We start from the raw sequence: 16,413 nt of genomic DNA, 5'->3' as shown, positions 1-16,413 counted from the left end.
TTTATATTCATGGTTATTCTCTTTAAAACAATGATGTCTCTGCTGTGATATTTAATAAACAGAATTGGGGGAAAAAAAACCATTTTTAAAATGGACATTATCATGACTGAAAAGATTTTTGAGTGTAATTGGCCAACTTTCATTTGAATATGCAGCCAGCACAACATCATCATAGAGGCTACATGTAATACAATATGGCCATTCATACTTATGACTCCATTATTCCAAAAGTCATGGCAGTTCAATAAGTAAGGAAGTATACCTATGTTCAAATTTCTTTCTCGGCCAAGTACAGCAGGTTCATTGCTTACATGGTTGCAATTACTGAAGTTCTATCAGTTACTGTAGTTCAGCTGGTGATTTCTCACAACGATTTGTGTGAAGCTGTTGCTCAGTGATATTTATGGTCAAAAGCAGTATTTTAAAGAGAGAAAAGAATAAAAAGGTCAGTAAAACAGTCCACAAATCCCAGAATCTGAAATTTTGGTATAACACAACAAACCATTCACCCATTCATCTGTTTCCAACAACTTGGAGAATGAGGCTACTGAATTCTAGAGCCTTTTTAATCCTCTATTCACTGAGTTAAAGCACCTGTTTATTCTCCTGTTCATCGAGGTTCTAGAGTCTGTTTAATCTCCTAGTTACAGGGTTCTAGAGCCTAACCAGTTTTCCTGTTTTCCAAGTTTTAAATACTTTTCATACACTTTAAAATGGGGATTACTACATCTTGGTTATACAACTAAAAGCACTTTTCAAATGTGCCCATTTTTTGCTACATGTAGAAAAATGATTGCTTTCACGCTGTCAAATGTTCGAAGCAAAGTAAAATGTGATATCATGACATTTCTGTCAACCGTTAAAGCCCCTTGAACGGTAGACCACTTCACTTCAGCTTCACAGTCAGATCAGAGTGTTGCAACCTCATAATCGGGTTTGCAATGAACAAAGGAGACCCTGTATTCGAGACTTGGATCTAGCCTGAAGTTTCGGCATTCTGTTAATCACGAGGAAAAGTGCGGCCCAGTTATTGTAATTATCAGATTAATCAAGAGCTTAAAAGAAAGTGGAAAACACTTTAATGCATGAGTTGAGATGATTTGGCAGCTCAGAGGCCCTTCCCAAATGAAACGGCCAGAAGAAGATGGATGTGCAGTGAAGGGGCGCCTCTGTGGATCTATGCAATGTGAAATACATACTGTACATCAGAGGGCATTGAACTCTGAGACTTTAGAGGCTTCTCTCTGGACTGCCCGAGGGACAGAACATCAAGCAGTGTAATTAATATAAAGATAGGCATGATTAGGCTTGGAAGCCTTCAGAGTAAGAAACTGCCTATCTTGGACCCTGAAGCAACACTTTTTAATACAGCACAAGTCTATATTGTTAATTCCACTTAAATTATGTGTCATAACTATGGTTTTTAGACTGACTTGAGAAAAGGACACGTGTTATGCTGAATAAGCTTGGACAGATTTGTCACATGTGTTAAAAAGTCTGCATAATGTGATTTAAAGTAGTTCGATTTTTAACGATTAGTGTAGCATATTTGAGAATGTATATTTAAGTTGGAGGTGTTAATGTATATGATGGGCGTATGTTCTGTACTCAGTGGATTTCATACTATTGTGTGAACTTTGTGGCAAATGTTCTTTAAAGAATTACAGATTTCATTTCTCATCATTAGAAATACTTTAATGATACAGTTCTTTCATAATGCATATGTACAATAATAAGTTATATATACACGCACAATTTGTTTCCATTAGCATTTCATACCTGCTTTTTAAATTTTAAACATTTTTATATAGTATGTTGATGAGGTAAGTGGAATTGCTTTGTACTGATGTTATCATCAGTATCCCTCTTTCAGTATTCAGTATTCACAATACAACCTTCTTCACTAGTTTAGCCTGGACAGAAAAAGCTTAGACCTTACTAATACAAGCTAAATGGTTAACATCATACATGCAGATACATTTGTCTCTCTTCTACATCAGTGGAGTCCAGCTCCTGCTGTTTGAAAGACTATGTTGTTTAAGTTTATAATTGTTTCTATTTGGTACTGATCTATGAAGTTGGGGAGTATTCTTAGGAACTTAAAGACCTTTGTAGAATTGAGTTCACCTAGTCAAACACAGTGTTGCTTTCCCTGAATCAAAGGTCATCAAAGAACAAATCTACAACAGAAAAACCAGAAGGAACATTTTAAAATAAAATATGTTTGATGTGACCATGTTAGCTGAACAGCTTAATATTTTTACACCTTGTGTACATGGCAATGTTCCATCTTGGATAGCTGAAAAACGGGAATATTAAGGGTTATTGTCTCAGCTTTATCTGAAACTTTCAGCATATCCTTGATGGCACATTACAAACCCCAAAGTTGATGGCAGGATTCCACTGTTAAAGTTTAAAAAGCCTCTGGCAATCACAAAGCCACCACCGAGCAGCAGACATGTCATCTGTGAATAGCATGAGGGCCTAAGGTTTTAATTTAGTCCAGATTTCACATTGGAGAGCTTGCCACATCAGATTTATTCTGGGGCAACGCACCAAACTATTATGCATTTCACACATAATAGACTTTAAAATACATTTCAGGCATTATTTATCATACAGATAAGACATGACATTCTCTTATTGAACATGCTGGCTATAGTCCTGCGTTTGGCTTATAGTAAAATACTTAAGCGACTGCGTATCTATTTATGTTGGCTTCTTCCACGGCTTCTCCATTTGGCTCTATTAGCTAATTGGGTGCTGGAAACAGCCATTTTGCACCACAACTGGAAACCACCACAACTCAGTGAATTAAAACCAGAAGTAAAAAATAAAACCGCACAAGTCATGCACGTGTAATTTCTGAAGATTTATGTTAGATTTTAGAACTTTTTTTTTGCCGCATCAATGACGGACGCGCCTGGTAGGATGAGTATTTTTTCGAAATTCACCTACAGACAGGACTTGGGGGAGGTTAATACTGAAGCTTCATACATATACGAACCACCATTTGTCAAGAGCTGAAATTACTGTATATCCAAACTTGCAATACAGTCCAGTTCATAACTCAATTCCTGAAAATTAGCAGAATGTTGTAGCTAGGTACTTTTCCTTCCATGCTACAGCAGCTTAATCGGGCCAGAGCTTACCCTAGTTTGTATGGTGTTAAGCAGTTGCGACGGACTTCTCCCCAAATGGGACACCACACTATTGCAAGGATGACCCCTCATCAATGCCGGTTCCCTGCCATACAGCTGGGCAGACTGGAGAACTGAGGTAAAGTACCTCACTGAAGGTCCAACAACAGGATTTGCAGTGGGGATTCCAACCCACAACCTAAAAGTCATGTACCTTTTAAAAGTCAGCGGATAGTTTAAGAGGGAACCAAAAAATACCCCTTGCTACACAAAACTTCACCATAATCCCACCTGCTGGGTTAGAGCAAGGGTTTCCAACTCTTGTCCCTGTGCAGTAAACTTTACAGGTCACCCTGTATCACCCATTCCTAAAAGATTGAAAGCACTTGAAATTATTGATCCATTAAGCACGTCCCCTATTCAATTAAAGGCAGCTAGGGTGCTTGAGGGCTAAAAGGAATTCATATCTTTAGTCCAATGATCGCTTAATTACTTACAGTAGGTATTAGATTGATTGATTGCCTGCCTGTTGAAAGTGGTGGTTTATGGATGCCTATAAAACTTGCCAGACTTGAGCTCACCAGGAGAGGGGCTTGAGACCCCAGAGTTGCAGTAAAGAGATGGGGTGAAAATAAATGGAAATCTTCCCTGGCTTGAATTAGAACATTATGTGTGACCCCAGCTTGGCTCCCATTACCCAGGATACTGAGAATAAAAGGCACTTGTAAAAGTGTCACCAGCAGTCTGTTAATGCGCCTGTTTCTGTGGCTGTCCGCTCTGTTCCGATTTCTGCCCTTTTTTTATACAAAAGGTAAGGTTTTCTAAGCCAATAAAAAATTACAGGTTTATTTTAAACCTTCAAAAAAGTTTGTACCAGTGCGTCCAGCGCCCTGCTTCACTCAAAAATAGAAATTAACAAAAGTGTTCTCTTTTATTAAAAAAACAGACACTTTGGCCTGCCAATAACCATTGTGTTCTTTTGTGTTTTGTGCATCAATGAATTAATTAAGCTGCTGTCCTTAGCAAGCAGCTGTAATATTGAGATGACTGAAAAGATAAGACAGGGGGCAAAAATGACAAAGATGCTCGCCCAAGTGATGGCTAAGCTCTGTGATCCAGCTGTGACTGGGGTTCCAGAAGTGGCGGCGAATGATTGGTTAAGTGTTGCGCGATTATCGGGGGATGAATTAGCAGGGCTCTCACAGCTCTCAGTCACACAGGAACCCTTGTGGCCTCCCGCGAGCTTGCAAACTCATGGTGCAATTGGTGAGGGACACCCCTCTCCTCCAATCACCGCTGATCCTCCGGTATGGGGTGGTGCTCCATATGATGGACACGCCCCTCCTCCAATCAGCGCTGCTCCTTCGGGGTAGGGGCGGTGCTGTAACATGTTAGAAGACGATTGGCTTGACGGAGGGCGGGGTGGAGTCCCACCTCTTCATTCTACCCCCGTGTACGATTGCGCGGTTTGTAGCTGAGTCCCGTGATTTGAAAAACAAACAATTGGCGATGGGAAATAATAGGGTGGATATAGATTCTAAATTTCTGCTAAACGCACGCACACACAAAAGAGAGAGGCTCTTGAGGTAGCAGCCTGAGGCCCAGCGGGATTCTTCATTGTCCAGCGGTGTTGGGTGTATGAGGGGTGCTCAGACGCTGGCACACCGAGAGGAGATGGTGGGACTGGTGGGGAGGGACCCCTCGGCCCCCCCTAAAATGTCTGTGCAGAGGGATTCCACGGCGTCCAGCCTCTCGATCTGCACCAGCTTGGTCAGCAGGTCTGGGATGCTGTAGCCCGCCGTACTGATGCGGTCAAAGAGCTGCATGCCGTCCGTCATGCCCCCGATCTCATCCCGCTTCAGGCCGAAGCTCTCGGCCAGGTGGCGCCAGGTTTTCACCACCGCCTTCTCGGTGCTGTAGGTGGAGCTCAGCATGCGGCTGGTCTTCTCCAGGCAGTCGAAGGGCAGCTCCGTAGGGCTGAGGCCTGGGGAGAGGCAGAGGACACTGACGGATAAATGCAAAATCACACATAAAGGCCTTGCAGGACCTCACAAAACAGCCACAAGAAGAAAAGATCTTCATGGAGGTGTAAATTGAATCAGTACAGGAGAAAACTGCACAGACAGGCTGAATAAATAACAGAATAATTAGATGAATAAACCTTTGGGGTGGTGCAGTGGTCTTCTGATGGAGTTTGGACTATGTTGCAGTTTGCTCTCTGTTACAGGAGAGAGTCAGGACTGTGTTGCAGTTTTCACTCTGTGTTACAGGATAGAGTCTGAACTGTGTTGCAGTTTGAGATCTGTGTTGGAGGAGAGTCAGGACTGTGTTGCAGTTTTCACTCTGTGTTGCAGGGGAGAGTCTGGACTGTGTTACAGTTTTCACTCTGTGTTGCAGGGGAGAGTCTGGACTGTGTTACAGTTTTCACTCTGTGTTGCAGGGGAGAGTCTGGACTGTTGCAGCTTATATTCAGTTTGAGTTGCAGGGGAGGGTCTGGACTGTGTTGCAATTTGTGTTCTGTTTGTGTTGCAGGGGAGAGTCTGGACATGATGTCTATGGGATTGTAATACTTGACACTGCTGGTCAGGCTCTGTCCTTCTAAGAGTTAAAAAAGAATAAAAGTATATATCTTAGTTTTCACTCTTGTGTTTGAGTAATTTTGAGAAAATGCTAAAGAGTTCTGAGTATTTTACTGTTTCAGTAAAGACAGCATTATTGATTCTACTGACATTCAGAATGAAACCTGAATGGAGATTAGAGAATACTCTAGAGTTTGCCACCAAATTATGTTATTTTGCTCTGAATTACATGCTGTTTCTTTAAAAAAAAGTAGGAACAGAATTCTAATTGAAAACAGAATATTTACGTGAATAGTTAATGGGTTTCAAAGTTAACATTGAGTTAATCTGAAAAATACCTATTCATTTATGATCCTGAAAATTAGATTAAAATAGATTCTGTTTCAAATGGATGGTTTTACTTAAGAAAGATGTTCATTTGGGTGTAATCTGCACTGATTCATGATGATTTTTTCTGTGTTGTTGCACTAAATGCAGCTGTGCTTCACAAGAATACTATTGCTCAACTGTATGTAGTTTTGGATTTAAATAACAATGTGAATGGAATAGGCATTTGTTTTATGTGTATTCCACAATTCCTAGAAGGGTTTATAAAGGACTGTTGAAGTGATGGAAAAGGTTTGGTTGTGATCCTGTATAGAGAGAGTATAGTTTTTTTCTAACTTGCACATGAGAACCTGGGTTTTGTTTGGAGAACTAAACTGAATGTCAGATAGTCATTCAAAGCTTCACATGCTGTTAACAATGTACATTATCTAAAGAATATAAACACTGGTTTCAGATGTTGACAGTGAACTGCTGTGGAACCTTGCAATATTTTTTTAAAACAGAGTTTCAGGAGAAAAACACATTCTAAACTAACTCACTTTCACTCTCTCGCATACAAATACCTCCTTTCTGCATCTCTCCTGCCCCTCTCCCTCCACCCTATCTGCACCCCACAGCGGCTCCCTGGCTCATTCTTCACACATTTCTCAACAGTAAAAATAATTATTATTTTAATTACATTGCTGGTTGACATTTCTCACTGATGGTTGCAAAATGAGAAAGCTATCTTTTGGAGATATTTAGAAGTGTATCTGAAGGAAAGAAACCCCAGAAACATTTGCAAATATTTTTCTTTCAATTTTTTTGTATAAGCGCAAGCACTAATTTTTAGCGGCTGCACCAATACAGATGGTTTTAATTATCTTGTCATAACACAAAGCATGAAAACCCTACAAACATTAGCTATGGCTTAGTAAGAATCAATCCAAATGGCTCTGATCATTCATTTGAGGCTAATGCATTCAAAAAAGATACAAGACAGATGACAGATTTATAATGTATTTATCTGACTACTTTTTAAACGCATGCACCAAAATGGATTCTTCATTTAAAGACATGTAAAAGTGATCTCATTGAGATCCATTGCTTTCTGTAATTAGGGTTTTCTTATAAAAACACATACATGGTGTTAAGAAGGCATACCCGAAGCCTCCACAGCAAAAAACATTGTTTTTTTTCTTCTCTTTTCAGCATGGAATAAACCTTTACTTGTTCCTTTGCAGCCTACACATGCTGATGCAGTCACCTGCTGTACTTTAACTACTACATACAACATATATGTGTTAACTGTAGTATATACAATGTGCAAAAAAGAATATACATAGATGCTCACCTTCAGCCACACTGCATGCTTTTGTGTACAGGTCTAAAATTTTTTTCCTCCGGCTCTGAATCTGAAAGAAAGGGAAAATGGTAACTAAGTCACTAAATAAATAGCTAAGCATGCTATAAGACATTTTGAAAATGGATGAATTGTTAAACCGAAGAGGCAGAGGTAAAGAGGTTTGTTAAAAAGAATGACATATGTGATCATCAATGTGATCTGAAGACAAGTTTGCAATTGCAATTATTTGTTGTATGGAGAAAATGTACAGACAGATGTAGCAGAAAAACGTTTTCTGCTGTTATTCTGGTTTTGTGTGCACAAGATGTTCTCTCATCACACGATATCCCATTCAGACCTCACAGATGCCACAGTCAGATGGCAGATCTCACAGAGTATCATTTTCAGAAAGCAGAAATCATGTCGGGTGGAAGATCTCACAGTATTGATAGTCATGTGGCCAGATCAACAGACCCACCTGGAGATTATCCAAGAACAAAGTATGATTTCCTCTGTAACAAATTACAACTTAGATTCAAAGTGAGAAGCTAAAAGAAACAAATAGACCCATTTTCTTGCAAAAACTACTTAAAACTTAATCTACCTCCCTGGTTACTATATTTTTCTTGGATTGACTGCCATGTGTTTTCTCCCTTGCCAATATTGGCACAGCAACATACATGGTATAGGTTGCCAGTTAAAATATAACTGTTAGTGCTTGTGCACCTTTTAACATGTTTGCAGACTACTTTACCTTTGAGGTGTTTGCTATTCCTGTTTCAGTGCCAGAATTGTTCTTAATATGCTTGTGTATTCACTTTCTGAAATTAACTATAAAGCAAACTATAAAAGGTTTGACAATGCATTTTGTGTGCTCACCCTTGCTAGTCGAGTCACGAGAATTGTATTCCAACAACCCTAATTAACACAAGTAGATCACAGAGAAACCATTTGATGCATGGATATTTTTCTAGCCCGTAAAAGTGAAAAGCTGGGTTCATTGGTATCTGGCGGTAAGAGTTGGCACTTGAGGCTGATATGCATGACATGCGTGAGTTATGAATACGAGACCATTCAGCTCATCTTATTTATCTGCCTCTGTATAAGTCCTATAAGAAGTCCTGGCCACACCGAGAACCCCCCTACCGAACGTGGAAACTCCACACAGACTGACGGGCCAAGGCCAGACTCAATCCCGAGACCCTGGAGATGGCAGATCTCACAGAGTATCATTTTCAGAAGGCAGATATCAGAGGAGGGTGGAAGATCTCACAGTACTAACTGTTTTGTGGCCAGGTCAACAGAGCCACCTGGAGACCACCCAAGAACAGCCACACCACCATGCCGCCCCACATGTTAATGAAACCATTTCACTTCCTCCGAGTGGAGAGTGGAGCTGTGAATTGGCATGGGACTCTTACCCCAGTGGATTTGCTGTTAGTGGAAGAGGACTTCTCTCTTGTGAGATGTACGAGAGAGAGCAGGCACAGATCAGTGGCTCCTTGCTTCTCCAGTGCCGCCTCTTCGTCGCTGTCTATGCTGCGGCTCAGGAGCTGCTCATTCTCTGAAGAAGCATCATTTTCACTGAAATGACAGAAGAGACAGCTGACTTATTGCTTGGCTTTTTCATTTGTGCCTGGTACACATTGCACCTCAGTTCTTTCAGAACAGGGAACTCTGTCTATACCCTTTACTGAGGACTCTACAGTGCACTTCTGTTGTATAGTTATGGGATGTTGTTTTAGAGAGAAAACAATTACATTCTGCAGACTACTTTACAGCTTTTAAACATGCAACAGCAAAAAAAATTTCAGATTTTCAGGCTATTCATGCCTTGATCACATTCAGTGTGCACAACAAGGTGTTATAACTGGAAAATTGTAAAGGCAAATTTTATACCAGTATTAGGAAATATTTTATTCAACTGAGTTATCCATCTATGGTACAGCGTACCAGGGAATGATGCAAAAGTAGAGGCACTAGGCTCAAGTCTAGGCTTGATACTGTGATATAATCACTTAGCATACAGAAAAATGACAAGCTCTGATGTGCTGAAAGGCCCGTCCTTCTATTCTCAATTATTTTAATAAAGAACCATTTTTCCTGGGCGGGGAGGGCTGATGGGGCAGATGGTTCAAGCTCCTGTTTTCACCGCAGTTGTGAATAAGAAAATAAATCCCGCTTCCCAGTGAAACGTTTGAGGAAAACTCATTGCTTTTTCCTGCCAGGTGATTCACAACTTCAATAGACTTCAAGCTGTTTTGCCCTTTTTTGTCTTTTCTCATCCTGTGAATTCACTGGGCTCGCTTATAGGTCTCTAGAAATAAGACTTTTTGATGTGATTTAACTATGGATTCTTTCTTCCTCAGTTTTTTCCAACCTTAGCGCCTTGTTGACACACACAGTAAAGGGTGCTCACAGAATGCCATTGTTTCTGTGTCATAAGATATCACCAGTGGCTTGGCAGTCGGCTGAATGAATTAGCACATAGTCTGGCATGGGAAGCCAAATAACACCATTAACTTGATCCTACTCAGTAAAAACAATTGTTCTTTTTCCCCCTTATCGTAACACCACTGTGCTACAGATTTCTCTCCGAGTCAGACTTCTGGCTTTTTTCAAAAGGTCTGAATGTGTACATGTATGTTTCACTCTGCCTCACTCGACCAAAAGACGAGAAAGAAGCGCAAAACAAACCTCCATTGTTTGTGCAGTTTGGTTCAAGGAGACAAAATGTTGCGCCGTGCCAACGAGTTTCCACAGCCAGGCAAGAAAAGGTTTAGGGCAAAAAGCTGTCATCCTTTAAAGTTGTGATGTTTTCACCTGGTGGTTTGGCCTGGGCTTGAAGTAGTTATCAATTGCTCTATTATGTTTGTGTAAATGAACATCTTCCCTTAAACTAAGTGACTCCAGGGTGCATTTGTATACAGCTACCTCATCCCTTACCACACAATGTTACAACTAAAGCCACACATAACGTTTCAACTACAGCTCCTGCGATGAATTTGTGCTTTCCTTCCACTGCCCATGTGCAGCTTGGCTACAAAGCCCTCCTCAGTCTGTCTCCTCACTCAAAGGCTACAAACCTGAAGCCCAACTGCTGCAACTTGTTCTGTGGTGACTTTAATTATCTGCAGATCTAAAGCTGAATATCAGGAGATAAAATCACTACTTGGAGGCCTCCATTCAAGTTCCAACATACTTATCTTGTAGCACTTACAATATTTATAACTTGTTTGTGCCCTAAAGTTAAAAAAGAGATCGAGAGTTGCATGTCTAAAGGGGTTTAATCTTGGAGATTTTGTGTTATGGCCTGTTTGTAGAACAAAAAATTATTGTGCCTGAATGTGTTTAGAACATGTTTATTCCTGGTATCCATGCACAATCTTAAAATCTACCTGTTGTAATGACTGATAGTAGCATAGTATCTCCTATCCAACTGACACAAGAGGATGCAAAGTCCATTCATTTACCTTTTGACTGCTTTCGGTGGGGTTGGTTTGAGTTTGTCAAATTCATCTTTTTCAGAGAATATCACCACATCTTCTGCAAGAGAAAGGAGTGTACGCAAAAAAAACAAACAGATCTGAACTACCTCAAATACTGTAATATCACAGCAACTACACTATGCAAAATTGGCCCAAACTCAATATCTGTTCACCATTTCGAACAACAGAATGAACCTACAGTATGTCCACAGACAACAAAGATTGTGTCCCAATAAAGAAAGCCGAAAGTTAAGTAAAGAGAATATGCCCATAATCCAAAACTGCTCCATACTTCTTACATCCTCTTATAAAAAGAAAAGAAAACTTGCTAACTACTACCAGCTTTCCAAAGCTTTTTAATGTACAATTTTGACACCTTTTTCAAGAGCCTGTGTTGAAAACACAGAACTGTTTCTAGTTCTGACCACACACATAAAATAATACAATACGTAAGCCTTTTTGTACAGAGGTGGTTATTTATTTAAAACAAAGTCCAAATAATTCAGAACTTATTTTTAAACTGTATTGTCTTGTGACCTGAATGCTGCCTCACTACAGACTGAGGTTTCTTACCTTGGACTTCTTTTTTATCTTCTTGGTTGTTGGTCTGTGCCTCTACCGTCTTCACGGACTGACCAGAGCAACAGGCTGGCAATGAAGCACACAGTGAGTGTTTATTATGTCGTCTATAGACGTTGTGAAAACACAACAGCCTGAATTTTTTAGGATGCCAAAGGCACCCTTCTTCAAAAAAATCAAGCTTCGCCCAAGAAAAAGAATAATTGTCCAGTGTTGCATGAGTAAACAACAACCCAACCACACTTGCTTCAGTCATCAAAGTTTTTTTTCCAGGACAGAGGACAGAGGGAAACATTTAAAGAACAGGAGCTTTTCATAAACAAGGCAAAGAAAGATGTGTTGATCAAAATGTGAGATGGCTCTCATTGTATGAATACACAAGTTTTTAATCAGAAGCTGCTGGTGTTCCACTGCTGGTGTGCAGTCTTATTCACTGAACTCTGAACCATCTCGGCTGCAGGGAGCATTGCTGCCTCTAGCCACAGTACCTGAGGACTGAGGGGTAGTAAAGTCGGGGTGCTTTCACTGCGGTGCTCTTACCTTGGCCACTGGGCTTTGCCTTCAGGATGTAGAACATGATGATCAGCACAATGGCAATAGCCATGATGAAAATGGTGGACATGGCAATGATCAGAGCAGTAGCCAGATGTCCTTGCCCCATCAGATCTTGGTAACAGACAGACAGACAGATCCACTGTTATAATCCCTTTTAATGCCACATCCCTTCTCAAACACACGACAGAAGTCCACAGGTGATGAAACAGAGAAGAGCTGTCTCGCAGCTTATATTGAATGCTTTCTCAGTGTGATAAAACGAACCATTTCCAAGTGACCTCAGCAGCAGACAGGAAAGTAGCTGAGGCCCTGTTTACGACTGGATGCAACCAAAGAGAAAGGTAGGGCTGCAATCCCAATGCGTGCTGCCCTTTTGTGAACTCAGACTGATATGACGTGGACAGAACCCCCAGAGGAGGGGTCAACTGGCTTCTCACCTTTGTGGGGATGAGGGAAGATGGTGGTGCTGGTGGAGGACACGGCAGGAGAGCTGTCGGACGATCCCTTACTGGTCCGCATACCTGCAACATACAACAGGCCCAAGTGCATCAGTCAGTACCCCCTCTAAACTAGCCTCTGAAAGCCGGTGGGTTGAAACACCCCTTTATTTTTGAAAGGTCACACAAATACACCTGTCCTGAGAGGTCATGAAATAAAAGTCATTTCAGAACCAACTCGACACTGACCAGCGTGAGATCCTGTAGACTGCAAGATTCATAAGAGCAGATTTTTTTTTTTGCATTAAATGGCTTAGTGCATTCTGCTTGTGTTTTCTTAACACAAAATAATAAACTTCCCTTCACATGTAGTAAATGTCTGGGACATGAGTGCTCTGAGCAACGGACACCAGTTTGAACATTCAACAAATGAGCAAATGGCAGGACCCTACCCTGAGTGTAGAGGATTAAAACTATAGGTTTCAGCTGAAAAACCTCTGCTGTGTAATGAGGTAACTTATAAGATCCTGATGTCATTTTTGTCTCCCAGGTGTTTAAGCCCCATTCTCACCACTGAAAACATTGGAAACAATTACAGTCTTGGAGAGGGTACATTTAACATTCAGCTTAAAGTATGCATGGTAACACAAGATCGTTCTCAAATGGCTCAGGAAATAAGTGGAGACTGCACCTCAATTTGACCGCTTCAGCATGTATTTTAAAAATCCACAGATTGCTGACAAGGGGAGATTGGTTTCCAGTCCATCGACATAATTTCAGATTCTACTTGAAGTGATTGAGGAGAAGGTGCTTGTGCCATTTCCTCCTAGCTGATGACAAATGGGTAGAGTTCCCTTAAAGGAAACACGAGTTAAGGGCTCTCTGTTTCTAGTTTAATCAAGGGTGAAAAAATATGCGCAGCTGAAAGCAAGATGGATGATTAATTGCATAATTTGCATAATGAGCACCGTTCTTTTTGGCTTGCTCTTTTCCTTGAGATACTTTGCTGTAAGTAGCTATCAAGTTCCATTACGATGATACTGTATGTATGTTGCTGCCTTTTCTGTCAGTTCGACCCAGACATGATCAAATACAGCGTTTGGAAGAAAGACATATAACATGTACAGTATATACCCACTACATGAATACGACCATACTTACTCTGATTACGATCCATCCATCTATCTATTTTCTAACCACTTTATCCAATACAGGGGTGCAGGGCAGCCAGACCTGGTAAGCAATGGGCGCAAGGCAGGATACACCCTGAATTTGACACCAGTCCATCACAGTGCAGACACGGACACAAACACACCTACTCACACCAGGACCAAATTTCCCCAAAGCCAATGAACCTCTTAGCCTGTTTTTGACTGTGGGAGGAAACCTGGAGCATCCGGTGGACTCCCACACAAACACAGGGAGAACATACAAACTCCACAAAGAGTTGTGTTACCCCTCTAACTATGAAATATAACCCTAATCTCATTTTCCCTTTTTTTAAAAAAAAAAACGGAAATTTACCCCGCCAGTCTGCATTTGTAACATCCACAAACTCTTCCGAAATTTCAAATGGGAATTAATCACTGGGAGGCCTTTTCTTCGAGTTTGTTTGGTTTTTCCAATTCCTGTTTTTTTGTAATTTTCTTCCAAAACATATCGGGCAAAGAGAATTTTAATAACATTTGACAGGGCCGAAATCAATGGGCCCCCACATGCCATTTAAAAGTGGTAAATGAGAATGCCAGCAATTGAACATGGCACTGTGTTTTACTGTATAGTCTTATTAAAATCACCTGTTCACTTGGAACTGTCTGAAAGCTCTGCAACCCTTTTCACATCCCCATCAGAATGGATGGGCAGCAGGGGAACGGAAGTTACTCTTCTGTAGAACAATTATTGCAAGCAGCAACAAGTTAATAATCTTCAGGGTTTGTTTTTTTTTTGCCCTCCACGCTTTTAATTAATAGATACAAACTATGCAATGTGTTTGTGTAATTTGCAGATTAGTTGGCAAGCTCTAGCTCGCCCTCTCTCAAACAAGTAACTCCATGCTAAACGCTTCTTTTTTTTGTTGTTTGTGGTGTTTGGTATTTTAAAAAGCACAGTGGCAACATTAGATTAAAAACATCACTTTCACTCCCGTTCCTACCGTCTTTGCTCTGTAACCAGTTGAATGTGTGTAGAAATGCATCTCTACACTTTTTCTAAGTTGGTAGGACACAGTCAACCCTCGGTTTAACGGACTTCTGAGTTAGCGGACAAAATCTGCTAAAATTGTGTCCGGGGGTTTACTGTAATTGTATAATTCTTATTAAGGCCCAGAGAGTGAAAACTTCAGTATTTCAGTTTTCATATTTAGGACAGAAATAACACTCACTGACAAGAGACAGATTTTCATTGCCGGTGACTGATGTAGGCAAAGGCTCTAGTTTTGGTTTGTAGATAAATTATGTTCTAATTTTGTCTCTTAAAAGCTAAATATGTGGCATTTCAGACTCCTTTCCTGGAAAGGAACTGTGATGACACACATTCCCTGTAGCCATGCGAGCTGTGTGGCTTCAAGTTTGCGCCTGATAATAATAGTGGAAGGTCTGCCAGTGCGCTTATTCCATATGACATCTTTTATTAATCCAGTTTATAAAATGAAACCCACAAAAGATGCAAAGGGACCCTGCCAACTCCTTGCTCAACTAAAAATTGCTAGCAAATGAGGCCGACAAGAGACGCCAGTTCCATCTCCATTTGATTTCCACAATCTCCACTCCTCTCTGCACTAGTTCACACACAGGGCCCTGTCACTTTCTGCACACGGTTTGTTCAACATTTCAACCTTCAGCCATGCAGAAAGCACTGGTCCCTCAACCACTTTTTGATCTACCATCTAGCAGTATAAATGACCCAGGACAGCTAACTCTGCTTTTTCTGGTTTTGGTTTTGTAAACCTGGTTGGTTAAGGTTAAATGTTGGTATATTAAAAATATCCCTTCTGTATCTGCTGTAAAATAAGAATAAAGCCTATGCTTACTTTGAGAGAGACCATAGACCCTTTGGATATAAACATTGAATTGGAATTAATACTGATTTTTTACATGAGAGGTCTTCTCATTTAGCAACAATGCGCAGTTCATAGATCTGTGGAAGCAAACATCCATGCTCAGGGAAAGGTGCTGAAAGTATGTCTTTTAAGGCAGTTTTCCCAATAATTAAAAAGCAAACACTAAAAACAGCTAATGTCTAATGTCAAGTTCTTTTTTTTTGGAAGACGTATGTGGAATTCTCTGACCTCATTTAGCCCCTTCTTTCATTTCACCTTCTCATGGGTGTCGGCAAAGCAGATAGTTCAGAAAATACATCTGTTAAAAAATTGCAGCATCTAATGTAGAGTGTCACCAAATTAAGAGTGACTGCCGCACAGAAAAACAGCTCTGCTCAGCATCAGGGCTGCCTTGTGCTTTAACTCCCCACCAGAGTTATTTGTCCAGATATTCAGCATAATTAATGAGCTATTCAGCAAAGTTATGGATGAGCTGCCAATCACACTGACAGAGCCAAAAGGGAAAAAAAATCTGAATATTTAATAAACTGCAGAAGATAATTACCAGAAACACTGGTTTCTATCAGTACTTTATTAATGAGCTGCTATTATTGCCACATTTTTCAGATATCAAAAGAGCTTCTTTGAGCTGATCACAATAGAAGTGGACCTCAGGTTTAGTGCTTACCATAACATTTGAGTATCTCAATAGTCAGCAGATTTGCTAAAGTCCACTCACATGTGGGATATACCACAGAGCTGAGAATAGACACAGCTTGTGGAGGAGCTATCAAGATTTTGAATTTGTTCTGTTTGACTTTGTTAGATTTATGCCAATACATTACTTAATTGACAAAGTAAAAGGGGGTCAAAATTTTGCCTACTGTGTGTGGGCCACCTGCAGTACAGGCCGTTCTCTGTCAGGGGAAAAATAAGGGTTTGATCAC

At 40.5% G+C, this 16,413-nt stretch overlaps 1 protein-coding gene across 1 annotated transcript in view; it reads right to left on the bottom strand.

Annotated features, from left to right (window-relative positions):
* Positions 1–1,693: 1,693 nt before the first annotated feature.
* edar (ectodysplasin A receptor) overlaps positions 1,694–16,413 on the bottom strand; it is a 47,815-nt gene continuing 33,095 nt past the window's right edge. Inside the window, exons 6-12 of the mRNA XM_015361483.2 lie at positions 12,430–12,513; positions 11,978–12,103; positions 11,432–11,506; positions 10,844–10,916; positions 8,792–8,954; positions 7,380–7,440; positions 1,694–5,124 (exon numbers count right to left, since the gene is read on the bottom strand). Of these exons, the coding sequence (XP_015216969.1) occupies positions 4,790–5,124; positions 7,380–7,440; positions 8,792–8,954; positions 10,844–10,916; positions 11,432–11,506; positions 11,978–12,103; positions 12,430–12,513 (917 nt within the window). The 3' untranslated portion in view covers positions 1,694–4,789. The remainder of the gene's footprint in view (positions 5,125–7,379; positions 7,441–8,791; positions 8,955–10,843; positions 10,917–11,431; positions 11,507–11,977; positions 12,104–12,429; positions 12,514–16,413) is intronic.

Source organism: Lepisosteus oculatus, chromosome 13, assembly GCF_040954835.1.
Source record: "Lepisosteus oculatus isolate fLepOcu1 chromosome 13, fLepOcu1.hap2, whole genome shotgun sequence".
NCBI lineage: Eukaryota > Metazoa > Chordata > Actinopteri > Semionotiformes > Lepisosteidae > Lepisosteus > Lepisosteus oculatus.
The sequence above is the reverse complement of the archived record's forward strand: the minus strand, read 5'-3'. Positions and strand labels throughout refer to the sequence as shown.